At 42.1% G+C, this 26,832-nt stretch overlaps 1 protein-coding gene across 4 annotated transcripts in view; it reads right to left on the minus strand.

Annotated features, from left to right (window-relative positions):
* TIAM1 (TIAM Rac1 associated GEF 1) overlaps positions 1-26,832 on the minus strand; it is a 206,308-nt gene that overhangs the window by 36,946 nt on the left and 142,530 nt on the right. For 3 of the 4 annotated variants that reach the window (XM_032631281.1, XM_032631279.1, XM_032631280.1), the window contains 2 exons: positions 20,277-20,501; positions 5,947-6,050 (listed from right to left, as the gene is read on the minus strand). In XM_032631281.1, the coding sequence (XP_032487172.1) occupies positions 5,947-6,050; positions 20,277-20,501 (329 nt within the window). Of the gene's footprint in view, positions 1-1,790; positions 2,294-5,946; positions 6,051-20,276; positions 20,502-26,832 lie in introns of those variants that run through there. The other variant, XM_032631282.1, reaches the window with a different exon arrangement.

Below are 26,832 nucleotides of genomic sequence, written 5' to 3' on the forward strand. Positions count from 1 at the left end.
ACTAATGAGAACATACTGTATAGCTCAGGGAATGCTACTCAATGCTCTGTGGTGACCTTAGTGGGAAGGAAATCCAAAAAAGAGGGGATATATGGATTCGTATAGCTGATTCACTTTGCTGTACGGCAGAAACTAACACAATATTGTAAAGCAACTATGCTCCAATAAAAATTAATTTAAAAAAACCTATTAGGAGCTTCTCCATGTAGCTTGGCCAGGATATAGGATGTAGAAGGAGTTGAGTGCAGTGCTTTCCTCACTCTACCACTGAGTGATACATGGCATTCTGGTCATTTACACATCAAGCACTGTAGCCCAGAAAGAGAGCTGCCATGAGAGGTCCTCAACATATCTCCTAAAAGCCAAGTTTCCTGGAATCGGTACAAGTAGCAAAGGATGGCTGGAAAGAAGACAGACACAGTTTCTCCAAGTCCAAACCTCTCCCCGTTTGAGGACTGCCATCAGTCACCATGGACACAAAAAGCACTTATGGGCATTTCAGAGCTGCCAGTTAAAACTGTTAAAGGGTAGCAGAGCTGTTCTACTGTCAGGATGAAGAGTTACCCACCCAACGTACAGAAATGAATATGACAACTGAAGGAGGAAATGGGCTCGTTTACTGAGGTCTGCATGAAGTTCAATGTTTATAATATCACTTTCTTCCTGTGGAAGATGAAAAGAAAGTACAAAAAGAGGGGGGTAGGCTTTCAAGTACACACTACCAACACAAGCAACCCAGCTGTTAAAGCTCTTCCTGTTATGCAACCACTAAAGGCAATTTCTATCTCGGGATGAGTTCAGAGTTCTAAAACTGTCCTTTGAGTCTGACCGATTTAACACTTCCCACAGATTTAAAAGGGGTCAGAGTGGCCTGAAATCTTATAGTCTTTATTTAAGCTTTTTTGGGAAACAAACACCAAAGTAACATATTCCATAATTTCAGAGACCCTCATATACAATGATAACCCCTATAGTTCTCTGGCATCTTTTTGGTCTCCTTTTGAACAAACTTTGAAGAAGAAATATTCCATAAGGATAAAGGCTTGCTTGAGTAAATCAGGTGTACTCACTGTCCAAGTTCAATTTCATTAAGTGACACGAAATCTAATAGTCAACAGACTCTGATATTAATATTTAACTATTAAATGGTTTAACTTGATTTTAAATTATTCCTCCCCCTTAACCCACTAAAATTTTTTCTTATTAAAGAGGCAACAGTTACCATAGGAATTGGCATACACAATATAGGTCAGTTGACATTAAATCATTAATACATTCCCTGGGCCAACACATGTAAATCCACCTGCTTCTCAAGTAAGCAGAAATAAAGTCAAAAGCACTTAAAACTTTATAGGAGGCAAGTTGAACATTCTTCTTCCAGAAATGCTTGCTGAATACTTAGGCTACCCGTTTGGAGGTGGAGATGGGGAGACATCACACATATAACACAAACATGTTCAAAATCTCAACACCCAAAAGAAAAAGGGAAACATTCAAATGACGATTAATTTTAAAAATAATAATAACAACCCACCTTTCTGTCATTTAGAAATGAAAAAACAGATATGTGTAAAGATTCTTGGCAAACTCGACTTCACTCCAACTACTGATGCCCCCCACTCCCATGTTAAAATGTATATTCTCTATCAACAAGGGGATCTAAAGGGCAGAAGGCTGCAATATGGAGACATGGGACAAGCATATCACCATCATTTGAACTGGGAAACACATCAGCTAGAAAGTCGTAACATAAACAAAGGCTAGCAAGATAGAATTCAAACAGTGCTCACCAGGTGAAGCGTCCGATATACAGAATCACCGGACTTGCCACTGTTTTCAATCCTGGGCTTGCGCTTTATTTTCCACAAAGCAGACATCATCGGGAAGGTATTCTCATGATAATTCTACCTCCTGACACGTTCCACAAAGAAACAGAAGTTTCTTAAAATACTCAGAGAGCACCAAATGCCTTCTGGCTCCTGAGAGAGCATCCTCCCATGCAGAGAGCCCATGCCGGCTGTGCCATGAAGACCTACGGCTGCATCTCTACAGAGCAAGGACAGCGACAGCCGGACCCGACAGCAGCCCCCTCTGCCGTCAGTGCCCTCTGGGAGGGAGTCAAAGGCTAACCGATAAACCAGAATTTATGCTTTGTTTTCACCTGGCTAAACAGCAGAAGTTCCAGAAAGGGAGAGCCAGGAGGCAAGAAAATAATGCAAAAAAAAAAAAAAAAAAACCGCCTCCCGGGGATGTGAGCGTCTCTACCCTGCAGACTGAGATCAGCTGATTGGCCTGCATCCTGCACTGCACAGGAATATTAAACCCGCCCGGCTCAAACTTTGAAGACACCCCTCACAGAGTTGAGAGCAGACACTAAAAACCAAAACATCTTTTAACAGTTCATATTTTCACAATGTCCCCCGAATGCTTTGTTACAAAAACCAAACATTTCCAAGACAACAACAATTTGGATTGAAAAGAAAAAAGAAGGCTTTCCAATTGGAAATGCTCTGAAAATGATTCTCATACATTGGCTAAGTGGAAAACAAAATCACAGCTGCCAGGGGGTCTGGAATGCATGATAGGACTGCCCGGAGCTAATTAGCATTCGTTTCCAGAGACAAGAGTTTTCAATTAGAAGCAGGGAAACAAGTGGGTGGGGGGTGGGGGGGTGAGGAGGTCCTCTGAGGTTGTCACCCACAGTCATAAGAGGAAGAACGTGGCTTACAAAGAGAAAGGCCGCCAGACTGTCCCTGCGGTGTGGAAGTCCCACGCCCCAGCCCCGTGGATGTGACAGTCCCGTGTCACCACGGCTCAGCAACAAACTCACAATTACCTACTTGCTCAACCCCCGAAGACCACGTGCCGCAAAAACTGCCATCTAAAAAATATTTGTAACAACACACAAAACTCTAACATGCATTCTCTTTATCCTGCCCACTGTTTCACAAAATGATTCATTTAGGAAGAGCAGCAAAAATATTAAAGAAATAAACAAAAAGAATCGACAGCCCTCATGTATTCAGCCAGATAAAAAATGATTTCCTGTTTCATTTCATTTATTCGTTTGTTTATCTATTTATCTAGCTTTTACATTCTACACCCAGCCTGGTGCATTCAAATTAAAGCTAAATCATCCTTCCACTTTTAGGCAGCTTACAGCTTAACTATGAATGTTTGGTTTATCCTCAAGAAAAATGACACACTGATATAGGAGCCGCATCAAAAAATATTGATCCTTAATCAAGAAACTTAAGATATACACTTGCTCTTACTTTAAATCATGAAAAAAGACACGAAGCTTAAGCGTTAGAAAAATATTTCACGAAGCTTAAGCATTAGAAAAATATTTAAGAGGCTAACGAGTATACAGTTGCCTCTTAAACAACTCGGGGGTTAGAGGTGCCGAATATTCTGGCAGTCAAAAATCCACGTATAACTTATATTCCCCCCTACCCCCATATACGTAGTTCTTCCGTATCCACGTGGTTCGTCCGCATCCACGGTTCCGTATCCGTAGGTTCAACCCACTGCAGATCGGTAATACTATTTACTATGGGAAAAAAATCCACATATAAGTGGACCCTCACAATTCAACTGAGTGTTGTTCAAGGTTCAACTGTATATCTAAACTGGCTTATACTATCACTAATTAATTCCTTCCTTCCTTTTTTGAAACCTGGTATTTAATACCAGACCTTAACAATCTGGCCAGAAGGTCATTTTAGCAAAGCAGTTAACAACAGAGAGCCTAGTTTTGTCATCTCAGAGCTGTGTGACCTTCAGTAAGTGGCTTAACCTCTCTGTTCCAATATTGTCATCTATAAAATAGGGGGAATAACAGTATCTATCTTTCAGTGGTATTGTGAGAATGAGATAGGTTAATATGGAACAGCATCTAATATACACAAGACACTACCTAACTATTAGCTCTCATTTATTACTAATAACAAAATCATTCAAATAAAGAAGATAAAATCTGAATCAAACCAACACCAGGAGTATTTTCAGGTACAGAATCACACAGTGCTCCGTACATCCAGTCTATAAAAAAAAGGACTGTGAACCTATGGTGTCAATGAATCCACCTCATGATCTTTAAAAATACTCAGATCATTACCCAAACTTGTCAATAACTTCAGAGATATTCTCCTTTATGAGAGCCTACCGCGCATTTCTACAGTGAAATCCAGGAACAGCATCGCCTGCTCCTATACTTGACCCTGGCTGTTCCAGGCAAGTTTCAGGGTCTTGTTCTCAGGAGAAGGAACCATGAAATCAGAGAGGCACCTGGGATGAGTCAACAAAACCCTGGGGCCTCTTCCTTCCTCTCTGCTGCCAGAACCCCATATTATAGAGGACCCTGTTCGGGACTTCATGACTCACTATATTTAAAATGGAAACAATCTCTCAAAATCCACAAAGGGAGTGGAACACGGCTATTATAGTGAGGTAAAAATGATCCAAGTTAAAAAGTATTCAGAAATAAATGTCTTAGATACAGGAAAAATAACTGTACTCCGAAATCAAATTAGAAACTGAGAATTAACATTTTTAGTTTAATAATAGAACAATTTAATAAATAGCCTTCAAAATATCTTACCTCACACGGAAATATCTGTTTCTTTTGAGGGCCACTCACCCTCCCCCACCTCCCCGAAAAAGTAGGTAAAAGGCCACAAAAATAAAAAGTAACTTTAAACAGCTTTTGTTTGTTTTTTTGCCTTTAAATGAAACATGCATGTTTCCGTTTACTGGCTTTTTAATTAATAACCAACAACATAAAGCCCTTTCAGTCTACAAATATTAAATTTATAAATATTAAAATTACTTTAAAATATTAAATTTTATACTGTGCTCAACTTAGACACTGAGAGTGATGATCCTATGATGGTAAAAGAGAAACATATGGATAAAAGCAATGCTGAAGATAGTCTAACATATGCACTCAAGAAAGTCCTACAAAGATATATAAAGACAAAAAGAGGCAGAAAAGTATACACAGAGAAATGTAGGTTTTTGAAATAACCATTCGGATTTGAAGAGTATATTTCCATTTTCAATATCAGTTATATTTTTTGACCCAGCCAATCATCCAATTACTGGACAAAGGCAAGAATCACCTGATATTGTAGGTGAGAAAAACAAAGGTATAATTTAAAGTTACATGATTTGCTCAGGTTAAGTGATTGGTCAAGGTCAAGCAAAAGAATAGGAGACAGACAGGGGGACCAACATAAATATGTCAACGACATTCTGAAAACAGAAGACGAATACATACGGACATAATCACATATCACTGTTTTTACTGGGGAGGGGTCTTTGAGATATAGGTAACAGAGTTTTCAAATTGTTATACTCTGGAGACTGTGATGAGAAGAGGTTATTGACACATAGAACCCTTTAGGAAGTGGAATAAAAGCATGATGAATTATGGAAAACAAATTCGCAGTTGCACCAAAGGGTCAGGATAAGAGCTTTGTCACAGTGCTCAACCGGGTAAGAATCACTGTATTTGGATTAAACAAAAAGATTGTTTCTTTCCCTTTAATGAAAAAAAAAAGGTGCTCACCTTTCACAAGAGCTAAACAGAGATAATGCAAAGGGAGTCTGTTACAGAAACCATGAGTAGCAAGAAAGTATAACGGACCCAATTGTACACATTTTTGATGCTGTTTCATCATACATATATGGAAGCATAAGAAGGAAACAGGATGAAATGGGACTTTAATTCATTAAGAGTGAGCTCTGCCCTATATTCTCACATATGGGTTTGTTCTCAAGACTATAATTTGGATTTCATATCCTATTTAGTGACATCTCAGAAGTAAAAACACTTTGGTCCCATGGAGGGGCCTTCTAACCACATACAGCTGCAGAGGTGACGTGTCAGCTGTGACTCTTTGGTGGTTCAAGACATGGGATGTGCAAATGGAAATCTCTCACCTTGCTGCTGTGATCAGTCTCATCTGAGGATTCCAAGTCTGGCCCTTCGGTCTCCTCCAGAGCACTCTCAGGACTACTGCCCTGCTGGCTGCAGAGGCTGTGCCCTGCAAGGTGAAGTCAGGAGAACACACGGGTCAGCACGTACAGTCATTGCTATAAGCCATGCCAGTGCAGGGAGTGTGGGGTCAAGCTCATGACGTGTACATATATTGTTAGACGCTCCAAGTATGCGCTCCATGATCTTGGTTCAATAAATGTCAGTTTTTGTTGTTTTTATTGTTACCACTATTATTTTTATTTTATAACATAGTATACTTTTATTATTTATAATACATATTTTATAATATACAATCATTGCTGTGGACTGAATATTTATGTCCCCCCTCAATTTCATACGCTGAAGCCCTAATCCCCAATGGGACTGTATGTGGAGATGAGGCCTTTGGCAGTTAAGTAGGTTTAGATGAGGTCTTGAGGATGGGCCTCCACCAGAGCTCCCCTCCTCTCATGTAAGGACACAGAGAAAATGCAGCTGTCTGCAAGCCAGAAGAGAGCCCTCAGCAGGAACCCAGATCTTGAACTTCCCAGCCTCCAAAACTGTGAGAAATAAATATCTGTCGTTTCAGCCACCCAATCTGTGGCATTCTGTCACAGCAACCCCAGCTGACTAAGACAATAATTTACTATCCATCTATCTATGAAATAAAATTTAAATAAAATCAAATTATTTGATTGATTTATAATCAAATTAATTTCTGGATCAATTACTTCATTGCTAAAATAACTGAATAAACCATTCTGAGAAGAACACTAAAAAAATAATAACTTTCATATAGATTACCTGGCAAACTTCACCCACTCTTCTCACCATATTCTATGTATGCAAAAGTGCAGGCAACTTTCTTTCCTATTTTACCAAGTCCCTACTACAGTGGTTGGCTATGGTAGCCCCCTGCAGTGGGGAAGAGAACATTAAGATCTCTTTCCTCTGGGGGGATTCTCAGATTTAAAGAGCATCTGAACTGCCTGGGGGTTCATGTTATACAGATTCAGATTCAGTAGGTATATGGTTGGACCTATGATTCTGCATTTTTTACAAGCTCCAAGATGTTATCAATCAAGAGGTCCATGGTCCACACTTGGAATAACAAGTCTCTAGTATATTTACAAACCTCTAGCTAGTCTGATAAGACAGTGGTTTGATGACCATTGTCTCAGAATATGTCAGGCACTGGGTCAGGGACTACAGCACCATCACTCTAACCCGATGAGAGAGAAGGGAAGAAAGACGAGAAGAAGAGAAGGGAAGAAAGAGAAGAGAAGAGAAGGAGCCACTTTCTGACTCTTTGGATGAAAGCCTCAGTCTGCAAAGAGGCTGCCTTATTCCAAAGACACGGTTACAGTCACAAGCTGTTTAGCATGACTTTCTGATCAAATTCTAGGTTGGTTGGGAAACTAAGGAAAGAAGCCAATCCCTGAGCAAACCTCGCTCCAAGGCTGCGTCCTGTGGTCCCCTTCCCCTCCTCTGGAATGAAGCACCAATGAAGCGAATGCCTACCTTCTATGGTTTGTAAGTTTCTGCCCGAACCCCCTCGCCTCCCCGCACCTAGTCGCAGAGTTCTGGCTCTACGATTTTCTTGCACTTCTTTTAATCACTTGCTCACTCAATAACATGGTGGGAGCCATCCAAGAGACAGGCCCGCTTAACTTGGTGGATATCAACAATGTCACACAGTCACCACCAGAGGAAAAAAGAGTGATTGAATACTTTAAATGGGGGCAATGACCTAGATTCTGGGGCTAGAAAGAAGGGGAAGATTTGGACAGCGTCAAGCTCTGAGATGGCAGGAACCACGCTCCCTCAGCACTAAGCAGGGTGGCGAGGCTGTACACAAGGTCACCTTCACGCTGTAATCTGCATAATGGCGACCCCCAGCTGGTGCAGCCAAACACTGTGACCCTGCATATCTCCACTGTTTATCATAATGCCTGGGCTCTAGAGGTTGCTCACAAAATAGTGGGAAAAGGAATGAAAGGATTTTCATTGTTAACAATACCGTGGGTCAGGTATCCTAAAAAGGAAGCAAAAAAACCCTAATTCTACAAAACACTTAGAAATTCTAAGTATCAATAAAATAGAACAAAATTCTTTTTATATTTTTTTCATTATTATTATTTTTTGTTTTTGTTTTTGTTTTCGTTTTTGCGGTACGCAGGCCTCTCACTGCTGTGGCCTCTCCCGCTGCGGAGCACAGGCTCCGGACGCGCGGGCCCAGCGGCCTTGGCCCACGGGCCCAGCCGCTCCGCGGCACGCGGGATCCTCCCAGACCGGGGCACGAACTCGTGTCCGCCCCACCGGCAGGTGGACTCTCAACCACTGCGCCACCAGGGAAGCCCCATTATTATTATTTTTTTGGCTGCACCATGCAGCATGCGGATAGTTCTCTGACCAGGGACTGAACCCGTGCCCTCTGCAGTGGAAGCACAGAGTCTTAACCACTGGACCACCAGGGAAGTCTCCCCAAATCCTTTTTAAACATAAAGCTGAGCTCCAAGAAGTCCCCAGAGCCCAAAATGAAGAAGACAAAGGAAGCAGGAGGGGTGGGCCAGTCCCAAAGCCATGGCAGTGCTGAGTAATCCATCAGTCCCCAAACTCCAAACCCTAGAGCAGTGTTTCCCAAAGGGAGCGGGAACCTGTTGGTGTCAGGAGGGGAAAACGTTTAGGAGGAAAACTGTACACATGGCAGGTACACAGGGCACTAGCCGCCCCCCCCGCCGGGCTCCTGGGTTCTAAGTACCTTGAGCACTCCGCAGCCACTGTGACAATCAAACACACACCCCTACAGAGCCCAACAGCAGAACCATCTCAGCTTGGGAACCACAGTCCTGGAGCCTTTGGTGTCAACTGTGAAGCCGTGAGACAGAAAACAACTGTTGGGTCAGTACAAACTGGAGAGTTAGAATCAAATCTCCCACATTCATATGGTTCCTTTGAAGGGCTACACTTTTACCCCAAAAAGACTCAAAAAGATTTTTTTTCAAAAGTACTCACTGGCAAAAGAGAAAAAAAAAAAAAGAAGGAAAAAGGAAGCTGATTTAACTCTGCCCATACTCTGGGATGAGTGGGGATGGAGGAAGAAGGGTTTCTTCTTGGAGGTGACAACCACAGCCTGGCTGCACGGGTGTTTTGAGATTCAAATTTACACTATGTCCTACATTCTGGGGACTCCAATGTCTTAGTCTGCTCAGGCTGCTGTAACTAGGATTGCAGACTGGGTTGCTTAAACAACAGACATTTATTTCTCTTAGTTCTGGAGGCTGGAAGTCAAAGATCAGGGTGCCAGCAGATTCTTTCCTTGGTGAGGCCCTTTCCCTGGCTTGCAGATGGCCACCACCTCACTGGGCACCTACATGACCGCTCTTTGTGTATGCAAGGAGAGAGGGGGTGAACCCTGGTCTCTCTTCCTCTTCTTACAAGGACACTAATCCAGCTCATAACTTCGTCTAAACTTAATTACCTCCCAACGGCCCGCAACTCCTAATAACCTTCACATCAGGGGTTAGGACTTCAATACAGGAATTCAGTCCGTGATCCTCAAAATGAAAAATTGCCATAAAGTTGTTCTAAATTTGTATTCCAAGGGCATCTGGCGGAAGCCAAAACAAGTCTGCTCTAGAGGGATTCATCCTTAATGATGGGATCATATTAATGGTCAGACACACATAAGCTGGGTCAAACAAGAACCTATAATCCATTATTATAAACACAGGAGAACCAAGTCCCCACGAGGGAGAAGCAACAGCCACAACAAGACTCCCAAGGAATAATACCGCAATTATCAGATAGATTGTCAAACGAGTACGCTTTAAAAAAAAGGGGACAGGAAAAGAGAGACTTTCAAAAAAGACCAGGTAAATTAGTAAATTTTTTAGAAATAAGAACTATAATCACTGAAATTAAATACTCAATGGATAAGAATAAGAGTTGAAGAAAGAAGCTAGGAAGGCCTATCTGAAGACATTATCTCACTAGAGCACAGAAATTCTCAAATGCTCAAACTATCAACACAATTGTATTTCAAGCTAAAATAGTATTCAAGAAGAAAAATATAATAAAAATCATTTGACAAAGAGTGAGAAAGTTTACTAATACAGAACCTCGCTAAAAAAAAAATTCTCTAAAGGATGTACTTCGGGTGGGAAAACATATATACACACACGCACACATGTATAATCTGGTATACGAGGTTACCAGAGAGATAAATAGAGAGCTGATATTCACATAGGCAAGTTGTAGTGTATAAAACAACACTCCACACACATCCAAAAAGGCATTTGGAGGTAAAACATACAAGATGAAACTAAAGCAATGGTGGGTGATTGTATTTAAACCATTTCATGGTCCTTTTATGCTTCAAGTGAGAAGTAAAAAGAATTTGGTCTTGTTTTGTTAGAAATCATGTTAAAATTTTAAGGGCAACCACTAAAAGAAAAGAATTAGACTGTATAAGTTGAAAGGGGAAAGTGGAGTTTAGAAATTCAGCCAAAAGAGAGTACAGGAAAGGGCAGGAAGAACAAACAAGATGAAGACAGCAAAATACGATGATAAAAATGAGACAAAATACAGGGATCTTCCAAATAAATGTAATGTAGACTAAACTCAATATTTAAACTTCATGTTTAGATAAAAACCAAAATAATGTCATACAAAGCCCCACCTATATGCTTATAGGCAAGAGATAGACCTAAACAATAAGACACAGAAGACTGAAAGTATAGGGATGGAAAATATATTAGGCAAACGTAAAGAACGCTCTCCAAATGCCACACAAAATAGATTTAGTCAGACTATAGAAGATGTAAACATCAAGAATTATTATGCTTGATCCATGAATTTTAAACCCTATTCACAAGGATTAGCAGTTTATGCAAAGAGCCCACATATGAGGCCATAACACAAATCTCAACAAATGCCAAAGAATCCGAATTCAGACAGACCACACTGGCAGCATTATTTTTGGAACTAAATTTGTTATGAAAGAGCAAAAGGCTAGTAATACCAAAGACAGTTTTAGAGAAGAAAAACAAGACTGGGATACTTTCCCTACCAGATATCAAAATGTATTTAAAGTTACAATAATATAAGGCAGTGCAGAATTAGCAAGAAGACAGGCTAACGGAACAGAGAGTCCCAGAAACAGCCCCACCCGTGTATGGAAGTGTGATGTACAGCAGATGTGTCACTGTAGATCCAGGGGAAAAGAATGGAACATTTGATAATGTGGCTAGGACAGCAGATTACCCACATGGGAAAATAAAAAGCTGAACCCTAACTCACATCATTCATAAGAATCAGTACCAGGGAGGCATAAACCAGAAAGTGAACAGTCCAAACTATAAATCTTTCAGAAGGAAATATAGAAGAAAACGTTTGTTGCCCAGGGGAGAGAGAAGGATTTCTTAAACAGGATATAAAAAGCACAAATCCTATGAGATAGAAAATCAGATTTTACTAAAATTAAAAACTTTTCTTTGTCAAAAGGCACCATAAAGGCAACAAGATACATTATAGACTGAGAAAAGTTATCTTCAACACATGTAACTGGCAAAAAATATTAATATCTAGAATATAAAAGAAGTCCTATGAATCAATAACTGTGGGTCTATCTGATTCTACAGTATATATTCTTTTTTTACCCTGTTAGCTATGCTTCTGCCTTTAACTGAAGATAAAAATTAATAAAATAGGAGAGAAAGAGAAAAGGCAATGCAGTTGTGGTAGACAATTGGCAAAGATGACAGTGATGATTCCTCCCATCCCTTTAAGCACGGATCTTTGTGTCAATGACCCCACCCCATGAATTTGGGTTGGCCTGGTTTGTGACTTGTTTGGGCCAACAGAATGTGACATAAGTGGTGATATATGAAGCCTTCTGAGCTAAGGCTACAAGTGGCTTTGCAGGTTCTTGTCTGGTCCCCCAGGAACCCTGGACCCACCATACAATGAAACCCCCAAGCTAGTTTATTGAGGATGAGAGACCTCAAGGGAAGAGGGGTCCAGCCAACCAATCACCAAATATGTGACTAAGGCCATCTTAAACCAGCCCCAGCCAAGCCGAGATGACAAAGTCACAAGAGTGACTGAGGCAAGGAGAGCAGAACAACCGTCCAGCTGAGCCCCGCCCAAACTGCTGAGCACAGTGAGCAAATTAAATGGTTGTTTTGGGTGGTTTGTTACATAGCAGTAGATAGCCAACACATGGTTAGGGGGAACTTAGTCATCTAAGAGAGCCAGAGAGGCAGGAATTGACAGTGGTGCCCTTCAAGAATGCTGAAGAGAGACACTGGCATGGCAGGAACAGGGAATCCAAACCAGGAAAAAGTCCTGTTTTTGCTCTCACACTTCAAGGCCTTCTCTGAACACTTTCCAGCTGAAGAGGCTTATAGAACACCATTGTTGAGTTTCTATGCAACCCCATACAAACACAGATTTGCGACTTCCTACTCTTCCTTTACCACAAGAAACCTTCCTCTAAGAGAAGACCCTGAAGGGATTATTCCCTTTGTGGTGGAGGTAGCTGTCCCCATTTAATTACCAGTACACATGCAGACAGCTCCAGAAAGCTGAAGACAAGGCTGAGAGGTGGTTGAGGAAGTAATCAAAGCAGGGAACTTCCCGTCCCACTTCACTCTATGCCCAGCACTTAGCACATCACCACCTGGCATAAAAGAGGCGCCAGTTAACGCGTGGCAGCACAGAGAGGAAGCAGAGCCAAAACTAAAGAGACAAAGGATGAGCAGGGGTATACACTGGAGAATTATTCAGCCATAAAAAGGAAGGAAATCTACTCTTTGTAAAAACATGGATGGACCTTGAGGGCATTATGCTTAAGGGAAATAAGTCAGTCAGAGAAAAGCAAATACTGTATGATCTCACTTATGTGTGGAATCTAAAACAAAACAAGCAAAACAAAAACAAACAAAAAAACCCTCACAGATACAGAGAACAGATTAGGGGTTGTCAGAGGTAGGGGGTTGGGGCGCAGGTGCGTGAAATGGGTCAAAAGGTATAAATTTACAGCTATAATGCATAAGTCCTGGGGATGTCATGTACAGCATGACGACTATAGTTAATAATGCTATGTTGTATATTTGAGATTTGCTAAGAAAGTAGATCTCAAAAGTTCTCATCACAAGAAAAAACATTGTAACTATGTGTGGTGATGGATGTTAACTAGACATTGTGGTGATCATTTTGCAATGTATACAAATATCAAATCATGATGTTGTACACCTGAAACTAATATAATGTTATATGTCAGTTCTACCCCAATTAAAAAAAAAAAAAAGACGAACAGTGGGTGGACAGTCTCAGAGAATGAGGCAGTACAGGGCAGGGCTGAGGCCCAGCAGGACAGGACCTATAGACTATCTCAAAAGCTGCCATAAATAACGTTCATTGTTGTGAACAGGTGTGATCATTTCTCTGCTTCTTCAAATTATTTTCACATCATAATGTGATTGTTTTGTGACTGAGGAAACCTTTGCTGCTAGCACGTCCCACTCACCATTAGCCGGATAGACAACAATGAGGTCAGGGGCAGTACAAACACATGAATGTAAGCTTACATTTTTTTTTTTTTTTTTTTTTTTTTTTTTTTTCGGTACGCGGGCCTCCCACTGCTGTGGCCTCACCCGCTGTGGAGCACAGGCTCCGGACGCGCAGGCTCAGCGGCCATGGTTCACGGGCCCAGCCGCTCCGCGGCATGTGGGATCCTCCCAGACTGGGGCACGAACCAGCGTCCCCTGCATCGGCAGGCGGACTCTCAACCACTGCGCCACCAGGGAAGCCCTAAGCTTACATTTTGATTTATCTTTGATTTACTTGGATGAGATGCATTCACCAAGAATTTAATGGAGGAAGGAAAAAAATCTTTGCCTTATGAGATACATGAACAATGTAAGTTAAACTAGCAGATTCTCCAATTCAAACATTTCCGAAGAGGAACCAATCATAACTGGTTATTGAGTGAAAAAAACGACTGAGGGGAAGGGAGTAAGAAAAGGTTAGACGTGGCCAATAAAGACATTTAGCTGGAATCTCATCATTAAGCAATTTGCTTTTCAGCCATTTTACTGTCATATAAGAATAAGAATTCCATAGACACACTCATATAAGATCAGCATAAACACCTGCCCCTCCCCCAAGCTAAGAAAACAAAACCAAAACAATTTATAAAGGAAAAAAAAACTGGGGAGAGCTAAATATACACTATGAAAAAAAAAAGGAAAAACACTACAATTTTAACTTGGGAGACAAATAATAACTTCTTTCCAACCAAATTTCACAAAACCCCAGTGTCTGTTTCTCTCCAGAGAACATTTTTTTAATCCATAAAAACTGTAGATATAGTCCTTCCCAATCCTATCAGCTTGTTGTGAAACTCAAATAATATATAATCCACTAACGTTCTTTAAAATGATACAGATGGAGGCTCTTAATCTCTGAACCGACATTTTTTTCCACACACAGGACTCAACGGGTGTCATTAATCAAATGCAGCTGGAAGTCAGGACTAGGTGTTAGGGTTTCCCTAGCAGGGCCCACAGAAGTGGGCCATGTGCTGTGTGACGATAAGCATCGCACACAGACAGTTTACGAAACGCACATGGCTCCACATTTTATCAACAAACAACTAGAAGGCCATGTGCCACTGGTATCTGAGACTTCAGTGAATCTGGAGAATGGGACCATATCTGTTTGTAGGAAGGTAAATCTGTGCAGTTCCTCTTTCTTGGCTGCCCCTCCTGCTGTCTGGTTGTCTTCTGTTTGCAGAATGGAGCACCAGACAATCCGAACGGAACATCAGCCCAAGATAGAACCTTGCATTTCACAGGCACTGCAGGGAAGCAAGCACTGCCTGGCAAATCAAAGGCTGCTGAGTGCTTAACGACTCCTTGCTCTGACCAAGATGCCTTGGCTCTCCTGGCTGTCACAGAAGCCTTTCCTGTTACAGCAAAGGGTGCTTCATCTACTTCCTGCAGGAGGGCTATCTGTGCTCACTGCGGATTGCCATTTTTCACTCAGCATCAGACAGAGTAAGATCAAGGGGGCTGACTCTCCAAACCCAAGGCTGGCCCTAATTGTCTTTAACAGGTAGAAACCAGTGCTAAAGTCAAATGAATGTGAGCCTTAAGGACAGAACTTAGAGAGAGACAAACAGACATTTTGAAGCCTTGGAAAGATACCATGTTTGCCCCTTGAATTATGATTTTTGTAACTTGCATAAAATTGGGGGCTTTTGTTTTTCTGAAACTTATTTTTAAAATAATTTTAGATCTAGATTTGCTTTTATATATATATATATATATATATATATATATATATATATATATTTTTTTTTTTTTTTTTTTTTTCCCCCGGTACACAGGCCTCTCACTGCTGTGGCCTCTCCCATTGCGGAGCACAGGCTCCGGATGCGCAGGCTCAGCGGCCATGGCTCACGGGCCCAGCCGCTCTGTGGCATGTGGGATCTTCCCGGACCGGGGCATAGAACCCGTGTCCCCTGCATCGGCAGGCGGACTCTCAACCGCTGCACCACCAGGGAAGCCCTGCTTTCCTATATTGACATTCACTGTAACAGTTCCCTAACTGGGGAGTGTAGGTATATACATTCTAATCAACCAGGCCAGTGCTTTCAACTGGAGACTTTGCCCCTGTGGGGACATTTAGCAATGTCTGAAGATTATTTTTGACACAACTTGGGGGGAGGGGGTTAAAAACGACTAGCTGAGAGTTATCTGTAGGAATACTGGTAACGTGAAGGCACAGGACAGCCTCCCACAACAAAGAATTATCTGGCCCCAAATGTCAGTAGCACCAGATGAGATCAGTATTCAAAATAAATCACACAGGAACATTACAGAGGCTTTTTGGAAAGCTCACAGAAACAGAGTTTTGCAACTTCCTATGCCAGCTTCCCCTTCACTTCAGGCTCTTTCTAAAATAATAGCCACTGAAGGAACTAGCTTTTTGCCTGGACCCTCTTCCCCCATTTTCTTACCAGTCTGTCCCTAAACAACTGTTGGAAAAAAAAAAAAAAAAGAAAAAGAAAAAGAAAAAAGATGAATAGCCCCAGGAAGATTTCAGCAAGGACACGTGGATGGCCAATGGCCAAGAATGGAAACTGAGTCTTATTGAGAGAACACTTAGGATGGAATCTATTCTCCAGTCCCTGGCTTTCCAAGCCAACACGGCAATCTAGTCATCGTGTGTCCCTCCTATACCGAGGAAGAGGAGGATAAAGGAGTTTACCTACCAGGTCGTCATTACAGAAATCTCAATGAAGCAGACCACAGAATGTTATCCACAAACACCCCTGTAGATGGTCTGCGTGGGACAATAAGATTCCAATCATCTTACCATGCCACCCAGATGAAAAAAAGAGGATCAATAACCAAGAATAGTCGGTGACCTAAGGGAGTAGCCTCCAATCTTAGTTGCACGTTAGAATCACCTAAGGATTTTTAAGCAACCATCTAACATGTGCAAACACAGCCCCGACCTCAGACCAAGGGAATCCTGATCTCTGAAAAGGGGCCCAGGGGTCTCAGCCTTCTAGACTGCAGAATCTACTTCTTTCTACCTGGGGAAGGAAACTACCTTAAGTATACTTCATAAACTCAGTTATCAGACAATCCACCTGGTGCAGATTGAAGTGGAAGAGAGGGCAGTGAGGAGATCAAAACCGAGCAGCCTCTGGTTACTAGCTAGAGAATCTTCCCATCCCCACAAGAGACTGTGCTTTGAATGCATAACATTTGAGTACCTCTTAGAACATATTCTAAACACCTCACTCAGTCATTCCTCACAACAACCGCGTTTGACAGTGGTGTGGTACGATCCCCATTTTGTGCACAAGGACACGGGGCACAGAGAGATTAAGCATAATCTGTTCAAAGTCATGAAGCTAAGAAACATAAACATAGGACTCATTCCCAAGGAACCTGGTTCCAGAGCCCACTCTTGGCCACTAGGTAGTGATAGTTCTACCTCGAGGAAACAAACCTCTCCATAAAAGAGGCTTCAGAAATAATCCAGCCCGGAAAGCTAATCACATATTTCAATCAGAATTCCACAGGCCCAGCCTCCTACAGACGGGCACCAGCCTCCTACAGACGGGCACCAGCCAGGGTGCCTGTGGACACGGCCAGGCCCTCCATCAAGGCTGCCTCACATCCACTATGACCACCCTAAGATGGTCCCGACATCAAACCTCAAATCCGTCACTCCGGAGGCTTCTTATTTTTAGTTACTTCTATATTTAGATGAAGGCTATAGTCCAGCCTGCCCATTGTACACACTTTCTCAGTTGTTTTCTATTGTCACTGCAGCTGTCTGTGCACACTGCTTCATAAACTCTGCCTCATTATGGAACCATCTTTCAGGTTATTTTATCCTGTTTACTTGCCCCCTCTTTTATCTTGCACTGGTAAATAGGGACTAGGAAATGGCAGCAACCAGGAGGCAGACACGCTGAGACCCAGGTGGGGAGCCTGAGTGACTGCTTGCTTCCAGGCAGTCTGATGGGGCCGCCACTACTGAGAGCATCTGAGAATTCTTCTGGAACTTATTAATGTTGAAACCAACTTAGAAACTTTCCAGAAAACCCACACTGTGACTTTACTTTCATGCTGTATTCCTGAACCAAGTAGATTACCTAACTTGACCACGCACACTTGGCTCTGAAGGATTTTTGATCCCTACAAAATATTAAAAGGTGAAGCAATTAAAAAACAAAGGACTACACTAAAATGTTAAGTATGAGGACAGAATCATGTCATAGTCATCATTATAACCTTCCACATCCAGATTAATGTCTGGGACAGAGCAAATACTTAAGAAATGTCAGTTCCAAGTTATGATCTGGAAACAAATAACTAAATCTTCTACGATGATTCCAAAATGAAAGTTTTAATGTGGTTTAAACAACAGTAGGTTCAGTGGATGTAGCATGCAGATTACAAAGGTGTCTGGTCTGAAGGAGGATGTAAGGTCAGCTGCTGACAGGATAGGGCTATATATACAAAATATACTCAAATATTCCCCAGACACCTATGTACAAACACATTTTTAAATTAAAAGAAAAATTTAATAAAAGGTTTTAAAACTTGGCAAACTGTGTGCGTGTGCAAACACACGCACACATACACAAATCTTTTCTCAAAAGAAAGAAATATATCAACACTATGATTGTGTTTAAAGGAACAAATCCTGAGCAATCACACTTTATATCAGGGGTCTGTAAAGGGCCAGATAGTAAATATTTTCAGCCTTGCAGACCATGAGTCCCAGTCATAACTACTCAACTCTGCCATTGTGATGGGAAAGCAGCCAGAGACAAAACATCAATGAATGGGCGTGACCGTGTTCTAATAAAACTTTATTCACAGAAACAGGCCATAGTCTGGGTTTGGCCAGTGGGTCTTAGTTTGCCAACACCTACTTTATATCCATAACCCACAGGAAGGGCTCAGACAGGAAAAAAACATCCAAAAAAGGTTGAGTACACACTGTTGTTTGTAGTATGTACATCCAGACCTTATAAAGTCCTTTCAATAACCTAATCTAACACAACACGCCTTACTCAGTCATTTTACAGAAACCACTGTGAACGGAGTTTTACGGGATTGAGCCTGCCATCTTGTGGTCACATAAAAGAACAACCTTCATGGTATCCATTCCCTATCATGAAGGGTACACAGCTCCCTGGTTAGATAAAGACAAATACCATATGATATCACTTATATGTGGAATCTAAAATATGACACAAATGGACCTATCTGTGAAACAGAAACAAAATCAGGGACATACAGAACAGACTGGTTGTTGCCAAGGGGAAGGGAGGCGGGGGAGGGGTGGAGTGGGAGTTTGGGGTTAGCAGGCGTAAGCTATTATATATAGAATGGATAAACAACAAGGTTCTATATTCGATATCCTGTGATAAACCATAAGAGGAAAGAATATGAAAAAGAATGTATATATATATATGTATCACTGAGTCACTTTGCTGTACAGCAGTAATGAACACAACATTGTAATTCAACTGTACTTCAATAAAAAATTTAAAAAAAATTTTTTAAAGGGTACACAGCTCCCTGGGGCCCTTTTCTAAAGATGTGATTGGCGTGTGGGTACTGCAATGACAAAATGAGTCAGAAGTCAACAGTAACTAAGTGTGATTGATTCTCTCGAGCCTCAACTTGTCAAATTCTCCTAGGGAACCATCCAATAAAAGGATGAACTGTCACAAGGCGTCCGCCTGTGATTTATTCTTACCAAGCCAAGCTTCAGAAGGGACTTCGAAAAATAAGAATACTCAGAGTACCTACACTCAGAAGTGGAAAATGAAGACTTCTTTTAACCCGAGTTTTAAAGAGAAAATAAATCCCAAACCCCAGCTTACCAAATCAAGCCCAACTCTAGAACCAGGTCATGGTGAGATAAGTGACAGCAGTATCTGTTCCCCTATGGGCTTGCTCCCTGATTCTCCCGCTGAACAAGAATGGGCGCCTGTGTAGCAAAGTGAAGAAAACCTAAGCCTCGTACCAGGAAACAAACTCAGGAGAGAGATGCAAGCAAGTAAGAAGAGTGTAAGAGGAGCAGGGCCCACATGAAAGATGTCTTCGCAGGGTCCTGAGGAGCTTGGTGGGGTGCCAGGAAGGCTCCCCGGGGCAGGGAGCATTCAAGCTGTTCCTTTCTGAATGAGCATAAAGTTGCCAGATGGAGTGGGAAGAAACGTGTAAACAGGAGAAGTGGCAGATGGGGCAGGGCAGGGGGTTCCACCGATGGGCTCTTGTCCAGACTCTAGGTCACGAGGGCCCAAGAGAAAAGTTGACCAAACACCAGTTCTGGGCACATTTCCGCTCTGGCCATCTCACCCCACATCTTCCTCTTCCACAGAAGGAAAAGCAGGGCTGGGTGATGGTGCCGTGGACGGCAGGGAAGATAGCACCAAGAGCCCCAGCATCTTAAGTGACTCCTGGCACTTCTGTGTCTCCAACTCTCATCCACAGCCAAGAGACAGTGGCCTCTACCCACGTATCTTTCTCCCAAATGACCAACAAGAGCAGCACGACAAAGCTTTCCATTGCAGCCAAACAGCAGACCCACCGGCTCAAGAGTTCCTGGCCCCTTTGAAATTTCGACAGGAAGCTCAGTAATCTGTTCATCTTACACATCTTAGCTGACCTGCCAGATGCAGGAAATCCACAGAAATACGCAAGCCACGTGGGCAGCCTCCGAGGGGCAGCCCGGTGCGCAGCCATACCTGTGTTGCTGGTGAGAAAGGCGAGAGGGTTCTCGCTGAGGTCGGCGGGGCCGTCCAGCCGGAGGGGCGGGCTCCCCAGCAGCTCTGTTTCTCCCTCCAGCTCGGGGTAGGTCCTCACCAGGAGGCCCAGGGACAGCTGCGCGAGGAAATCTTTGAGCACGGAGGCATTCAGGGTGCCCGCAGCGCGATTATTGATCTCAAGAATCTCATCTCCCGCTTTCAGGCCTGCCAACGCGAGACGGAAAATGTTTAATGTCACACACGCATAAAAGCAGCTGCAGCATCAAATCAGATCACTGCATCTTAGACGCCCGGTTTCGAAAGGGCACACTGAGCTCTCCTGTTATAGGTGTTGCTGCAAACAGGCTGTAGTGCGCAAAGGGGATCATCAGGTGATCGCGTGGTCTTTGGGTCTGGAAGGTTCTAGACTGGGATGTCACAGCACGCCTATCCCGTCCTGAATACACCAGCTAAACAAATTTATTCCTTCTTGAATCTATGTGCTCTAAGCAGCTGCCAATTGCTCCTCGCAAATGCTAATTCTGGCTATCGTCCTGGCACTTTGAGGGGAAAAGACGGAAAGGCTCCCCGACTGCAGCCATTTCCATGCCTTCTTGTGCTACGGTGGACACGTGTGCACAGTCAGCTAAAGTCTATGAATCATTTCTACGGAATCAAAATGCAGGCGTCTCCTCGGCTACAACCACTGAAGGTCATCTTATTCCAAACACACTGAGAGATGATAGTTTATGGAACCAAATGCAATCATATTTTCCCCTCCCCCACCTTTTATTTGAAACTACATCAGGACCTTGGGGTGAATGGCCTTTTGAAGGTCCCCAAAGGTTCTGCTACTTTTGCAAAGCATGCTGGGGAGCTGCCAAAGCTTGGGACCCAGAGGAGCGGCTGTGAACCAGCTCAGCCTAGGAGAACAAGAACTTGTGACTGACCCGGGGCAGGTCCACCTGACATTACAAGAACATTCCAGCAGTTTGAGAGAGGGAGAGATTAGGGAAGAACAGGAGAGGAAATAAGGTTTCCCTTCAGTTAAGAAGAAGAAAGGAGTCTGATTCTTATTTCCTAAGAATATTTCTTATTTTCTAAGTTTGTTTGTGAAAAAACTAACTTGAAAAAGGGAGTGACTGAAGGGCAGAGACAAAGGATGAACTGCCAAATGCAAAGCCACACAGTCCCTCAGGCACACCCGCAGTTCTCACTCTGATTCCGCAGAAAAATAATTCCGCAGAGAAGTTCTCACTTCCCAACTTCACCGGGTCACACCTATCGGCCAGCTTTACTCAGGTTTCCAGAATACTTGAAATCAGTTTTCTATCATAAAATACTCCAAGAAACATCGCAGGTGAGGAGGCAATGGGGGAGAAATGAGAAGGTTTTCCTCCACGTCAGAGGCAGAATTCTGGGAGACTAACCATTCCATTTTTTAGGTGAAAGATTTTGGCATCACAGCATTTGACTTGAAAACACAAAATTTCCACATGTGAAAGGCAGTTATTGGTTTTTAAGTGTTCTCTTGGAGACAATTCTTTTCGTTAGATATTAGAGGAGGTAAAATAAGGAGAAAAAGAAAAAAACGACTTAAAAACTAAAACCATCTGTAAGTTTTTTGTTTTTTAAAAAGAATTTTTAGGTTTGTGGGAATTCCCTGGTGGTCCAGTGGTTAGGACTCTGGGCTCTCACTGCCTAGGGTCCGGGTTCAATCCCTGGTCAGGCAACCAAGATCCCGCAAGCCACTCGGCCAAAAACTAAACAAATAAAAATAAAATAATTAAAAAAAAAAAAGAATTTCTAGGTTGCTGTGACTGGCTGAATAACAATATGTAGTGGGTTGAAGGGTGGCCCCTAAAAAGATATGTCCATGTCCCAAAACCTGGGAATGTGAGCTTATTTGGAAACAATATCTTTGCAGCTGTAATTCAGTAAAAGATCTTGAGATAAAATCAAGCTGGATTATCTGATGGGTCCTAAACCCACTGAAAAGTATCCTTGTAAGAGACACACAAAAGAGAGACACAGAGAGAAGAGGAGAAAGTTATGTGAAGACGGAGGATGAGATTGGAGTAGTGCTGCCACACCTGGAGCCTCCAGATGAAGGAAGAAGAAAGGATTCTCCCCTAGAACCTCCCAGGGACCACAGCCCTGCACACACCTTGGTTTCAGACTCTGTCCTCCAGAACTGTGGGAGAATAAAGTTCTGGGTTTTTTTTTTTTTTTTCCTAACATCTTTATTGGAGTATAATTGCTTTACAATGGTGTGTTAATTTCTGCTTTATAACAAAGTGAATCAGCTATATGTATACATATATCCCCATATCCCCTCCCTCTTTCATCTCCCTCCCACCCTCCCTATCCCACCCCTCTAGGTGGTCACAAAGCACTGAGCTGATCTCCCTGTGCTATGCGGCTGCTTCCCACTAGCTATCTATTTTACGTTTGGTAGTGTATATATGTCCGTGCCACTCTCTCACTTCGTCCCAGCTTACACTTCCCCCTCCCCATGTCCTCAAGTCCATTCTCTACGTCTGCATCTTTCTGCCTGTCCTGCCCCTAGGTTCCTCTGAGCCATTTTGGTTTTGGTTTTGTTTTTAGATTCCATATATATGTGTTAGCATACGGTATTTGTTTTTCTTTTTCTGACTTACTTCACTCTGTATGACAGACTTTAGGTCCATCTACCTCACTACAAATAACTCAATTTCCTTTCTTTTTATGGCTGAGTAATATTTCATTGTATACATGTGTCACATCTTCTTTATCCATTCATCTGTCAATGGACACTTAGGTTGCTTCCATGTCCTGGCTATTGTAAATAGAGCTGCAGTGAACACTGTGGTACATGACTCTTTTTGAATTATGGTTTTCTCAGGGTATATGCCCTATAGTGGGATTGCTGGGTCGTATGGTAGTCCTATTTTTAGTTTTTGAAGGAACCTCCATACTGTTCTCCATAGTGGCTGTATCAATTTACATTCCCACCAACAGTGCAAGAGGGTTCCCTTTTCTCCACACCCTCTCCAGCATTTACTGTTTGTAGATTTTTTTTTTTTTTTTTTTTTTTTTTGCATTATGCAGGCCTCTCACTGTTGTGGCCTCTCCCGTTGCGGAGCACAGGCTCCGGACGTGCAGGTTCAGCGGCCATGGCTCACGGGCCTAGCTGCTCCGCGGCACGTGGGATCTTCCCGGACCGGGGCACGAACCCGTGTCCCCTGCATCGGCAGGTGGACTCTCAACCACTGTGCCACCAGGGAAGCCCTGTTTGTAGATTTTTTGATGATGGCCATTCTGACTGGTGTGAGGTGATACCTCATTGTAGTTTTGATTTGCATTTCTCAATGATTAGTGATGTTGAGCATCCATTCATGTGTTTGTTGGCAATCTCTGTATCTTCTCTGGAGAAATGTCTATTTAAGTCTTCTGCTCATTTTTGGATTGGGTTGTTTGTTTTTTTTTTTGATATTGAGCTGCATGAGCTGCTTGTATATTTTGGAGATAATCCTTTGTCTGTCGCTTTATTTGCAAATATTTTCTCCCATTCTGAGGGTTGTCTTTTCGTCTTGTTTATGCTTTCCTTTGCTGTGCAAAAGCTTTGAAGTTTCATTAGGTCCCATTTGTTTATTTTTGTTTTTATTTCCATTCCTCTAGCAGGTGGGTCAAAAAGGATCTTCCTGTGATTTATGTCATAGAGTGTTCTGCCTATGTTTTCCTCTAAGAGTTTGATAGTGTCTGGCCTTACATTTAGGTCTTTAATCCATTTTGAGTTTATTTTTGTGTATGGGGTTAAGGAGTGTTCTAATTTCGTTCTTTTACAGGTAGCTGTCCAGTTTTCCCAGCACCACTTATTGAAGAGGCTGTCCTTTCTCCATTGTATATTCTTGCCTCCTTTATCAAAGATAAGGTGACCATATGTGCGTGGGTTTATCTCTGCGCTTTCTATCGTGTTCCATTGATCTATATTTCTGTTTCTGTGCCTGTACCATACTGTCTTGTTTACTGTAGCTTTGTAGTAGAGTCCGAAGTCTGGGAGCCTGATTCCTCCAGCTCCGCTTTTCTTTCTCAAGATTGCTTTGGCCATTCAGGGTCTTTTGTGTTTCCATCCAAATTGTGAAAATTTTTGTTCTGGTTCTGTGAAAAATGCCATTCGTAGTTTGATAGGGATTGCACTGAATCTGTAGTTTGCTTTGGGTAGTATAGTCATTTTCACAATGTTGATTCTTCCAATCCAAGAACATGGTATATCTCTCCATCTGTTTGTATCATCTTCAATTTCTTTCATCAGTGTCTTATAGTTTTCTGCATACAGATCTAGGTAGATTTATTCCTAGGTATTTTATTCTTCTTGTTGCAGTGGGAAATGGGAATGTTTCCTTACTTGCTCTTTCAGATTTTTCATCATTAGTGTATAGGAATGCAAGAGATTTCTGTGCATTAATTTTATATCCTGCTACTTTACCCAATTCATTGATTAGCTCTAGTAGTTTTCTGGTAGCATCTTTAGGATTCTCTATGTAGAGTATCATGTCATCTGCAAACAGTGACAGCTTTACTTCTTCTTTTCCGATTTAGATTCCTTTTATTTCTTTTTCTTCTCTGATTGCTGTGGCTAAAACTTCCAAAACTATGTTGAATAACAGTGGTGAGAGTAGATAACCTTGTCTTCTTCCTGATCTTAGAGGAAATGGTTTCCGTTTTTCACCATTGAGAATGATGTTGGCTGTGGGTTTGCCATGTACAGCCTTTATTATGTTGAGGAAAGTTCCCTCTATGGCTACTTTCTGGAGAGTTTTTATCATAAGTGGGTGTTGAATTTTGTCAAAAGCTTTGTCTGAATCTATTGAGGCGATCGTATGGTTTTTCTCCTTCAGTTTATTAATATGGTGTATCACATTGACTGATTTGCCTATATTGAAGAATCCTTGCATTCCTGGGATAAACCCCACTTGATCATGGTGTATGATCCTTTTAATGTGCTGTTGGATTCTGTTTGCTAGGATTTTGTTGAGGATTTTTGCATCTATGTTCATCAGTGATATTGGCCTGTGGTTTTCTTTCTTTGTGACATCCTTGTCTGGTTTTGGTATCAGGGTGGTGATGGCCTCGTAGAATGAGTTGGGGAGTGTTCCTCCCTCTGCTATATTTTGGAAGAGTTTGAGAAGGATAAGTGTTCGCTCTTCTCTAAATGTTTGACAGAATTTGCCTGTGAAGCCATCTGGTCCTGGGCTTTTGTTTGTTGGAAGATTTTTAATCACAGTCTCAATTTCAGTGCTTGTGACTGGTCTGTTTATATTTTCTATTTCTTCCTGGTTCATTCTTGGAAGGTTGTGCTTTTCTAAGAATTTGTCCATTTCCTCCAGGTTGTCCATTTTACTGGCATATAGTTGCTTATAACAGTCTCCCATGATCCTTTGTATTTCTGCAGTGTCAGTTGTTACTTCTTTTTCATTTCTAATTCTATTGATCTGAGTCTTCTCCCTTTTTTTCTTGATGAGTCTGGCTAATCAATTCTGTTTATCTTCTCAAAGAACCAGCTTTTAGTTTTATCCAGTTCTGTTTCTTAAGCCACCCAATTTGTGGTAGTTTGTTATGGCAACCCTAGGAAACTAATACAGGGCCTACCTGAGTGAGCTAGTCTCAGTATTAATAAGTGAGAGCAGGGGGCCCAGCAGTGGTGGGCAATGAAGTACCTCGTTGGGGTCCTTCTGTCACAACCCCACTGTGTAACAGCTCTGTGCCTGTGGGCACGTTACTGAATCTCTCCCAGCCTCAGTTTCCTCATACGTAAAGAGGGGCATGGATTAAATGAGATTCAACAAAATAATCCATATAAAACTCTTTGCACAGCACTTGGCATGTGGAAGATATTCAAGACATTAACTCTCATTATTAATATTTGGTAGAACAAAGAGGAAAACTTTTTTTTGGAATTTTTGAGCCTACTCAAAAATGATCCCCACCACCCACGGTAAAAGTTGTGAAGCATCTAATCTACCTGTCTAGAAAAGTACAGCACAGAGCTTTCTCTGTGTCCTGTGGAGCCATCTGGAAGACACTTAGATGACAGCAAAGAAGATGCCTGATCCCAACCTCAGATGATTCCAAGAGCAGAACAATGCGCCATACAGGCCCAAGATGAACACAGATAAGCGTAAACACAGTTTGGTTCCAAAAGTCAGTTCTACAAGTACAGCCAACATGAGATCCAGCACAGAGCAAGAGGTAGGCAAGAGAAAGCAGGAATATGGGGATTACCCATCAGCCCATCACAGGACAAAAGCCCAAGGTGGCTAAGAAAAATAAATCAAGTGTAGGTTCAATTAATGCAAACAGAATATTCAGATCTAATTAGGCTGCGTGCCACCAGACGCCCCTTGGTCATTTTCAGAAACACTAAAATCTGGACCGTCCTCTAGCAGAACTAGCATTTGGATAGTGTCCAGAGGGCAATGACCAGAGTTGTATTCTACATTCTAATGACTTGTTGAAAGATCTGGAAGTGTCAAATGTGGAAAAGACTTAGCAGTTTTAACATGAAGCACATCAT

The sequence above is a fragment of the Phocoena sinus genome, chromosome 4, assembly GCF_008692025.1.
Source record: "Phocoena sinus isolate mPhoSin1 chromosome 4, mPhoSin1.pri, whole genome shotgun sequence".
Classification (NCBI taxonomy): Eukaryota; Metazoa; Chordata; class Mammalia; order Artiodactyla; family Phocoenidae; genus Phocoena; species Phocoena sinus.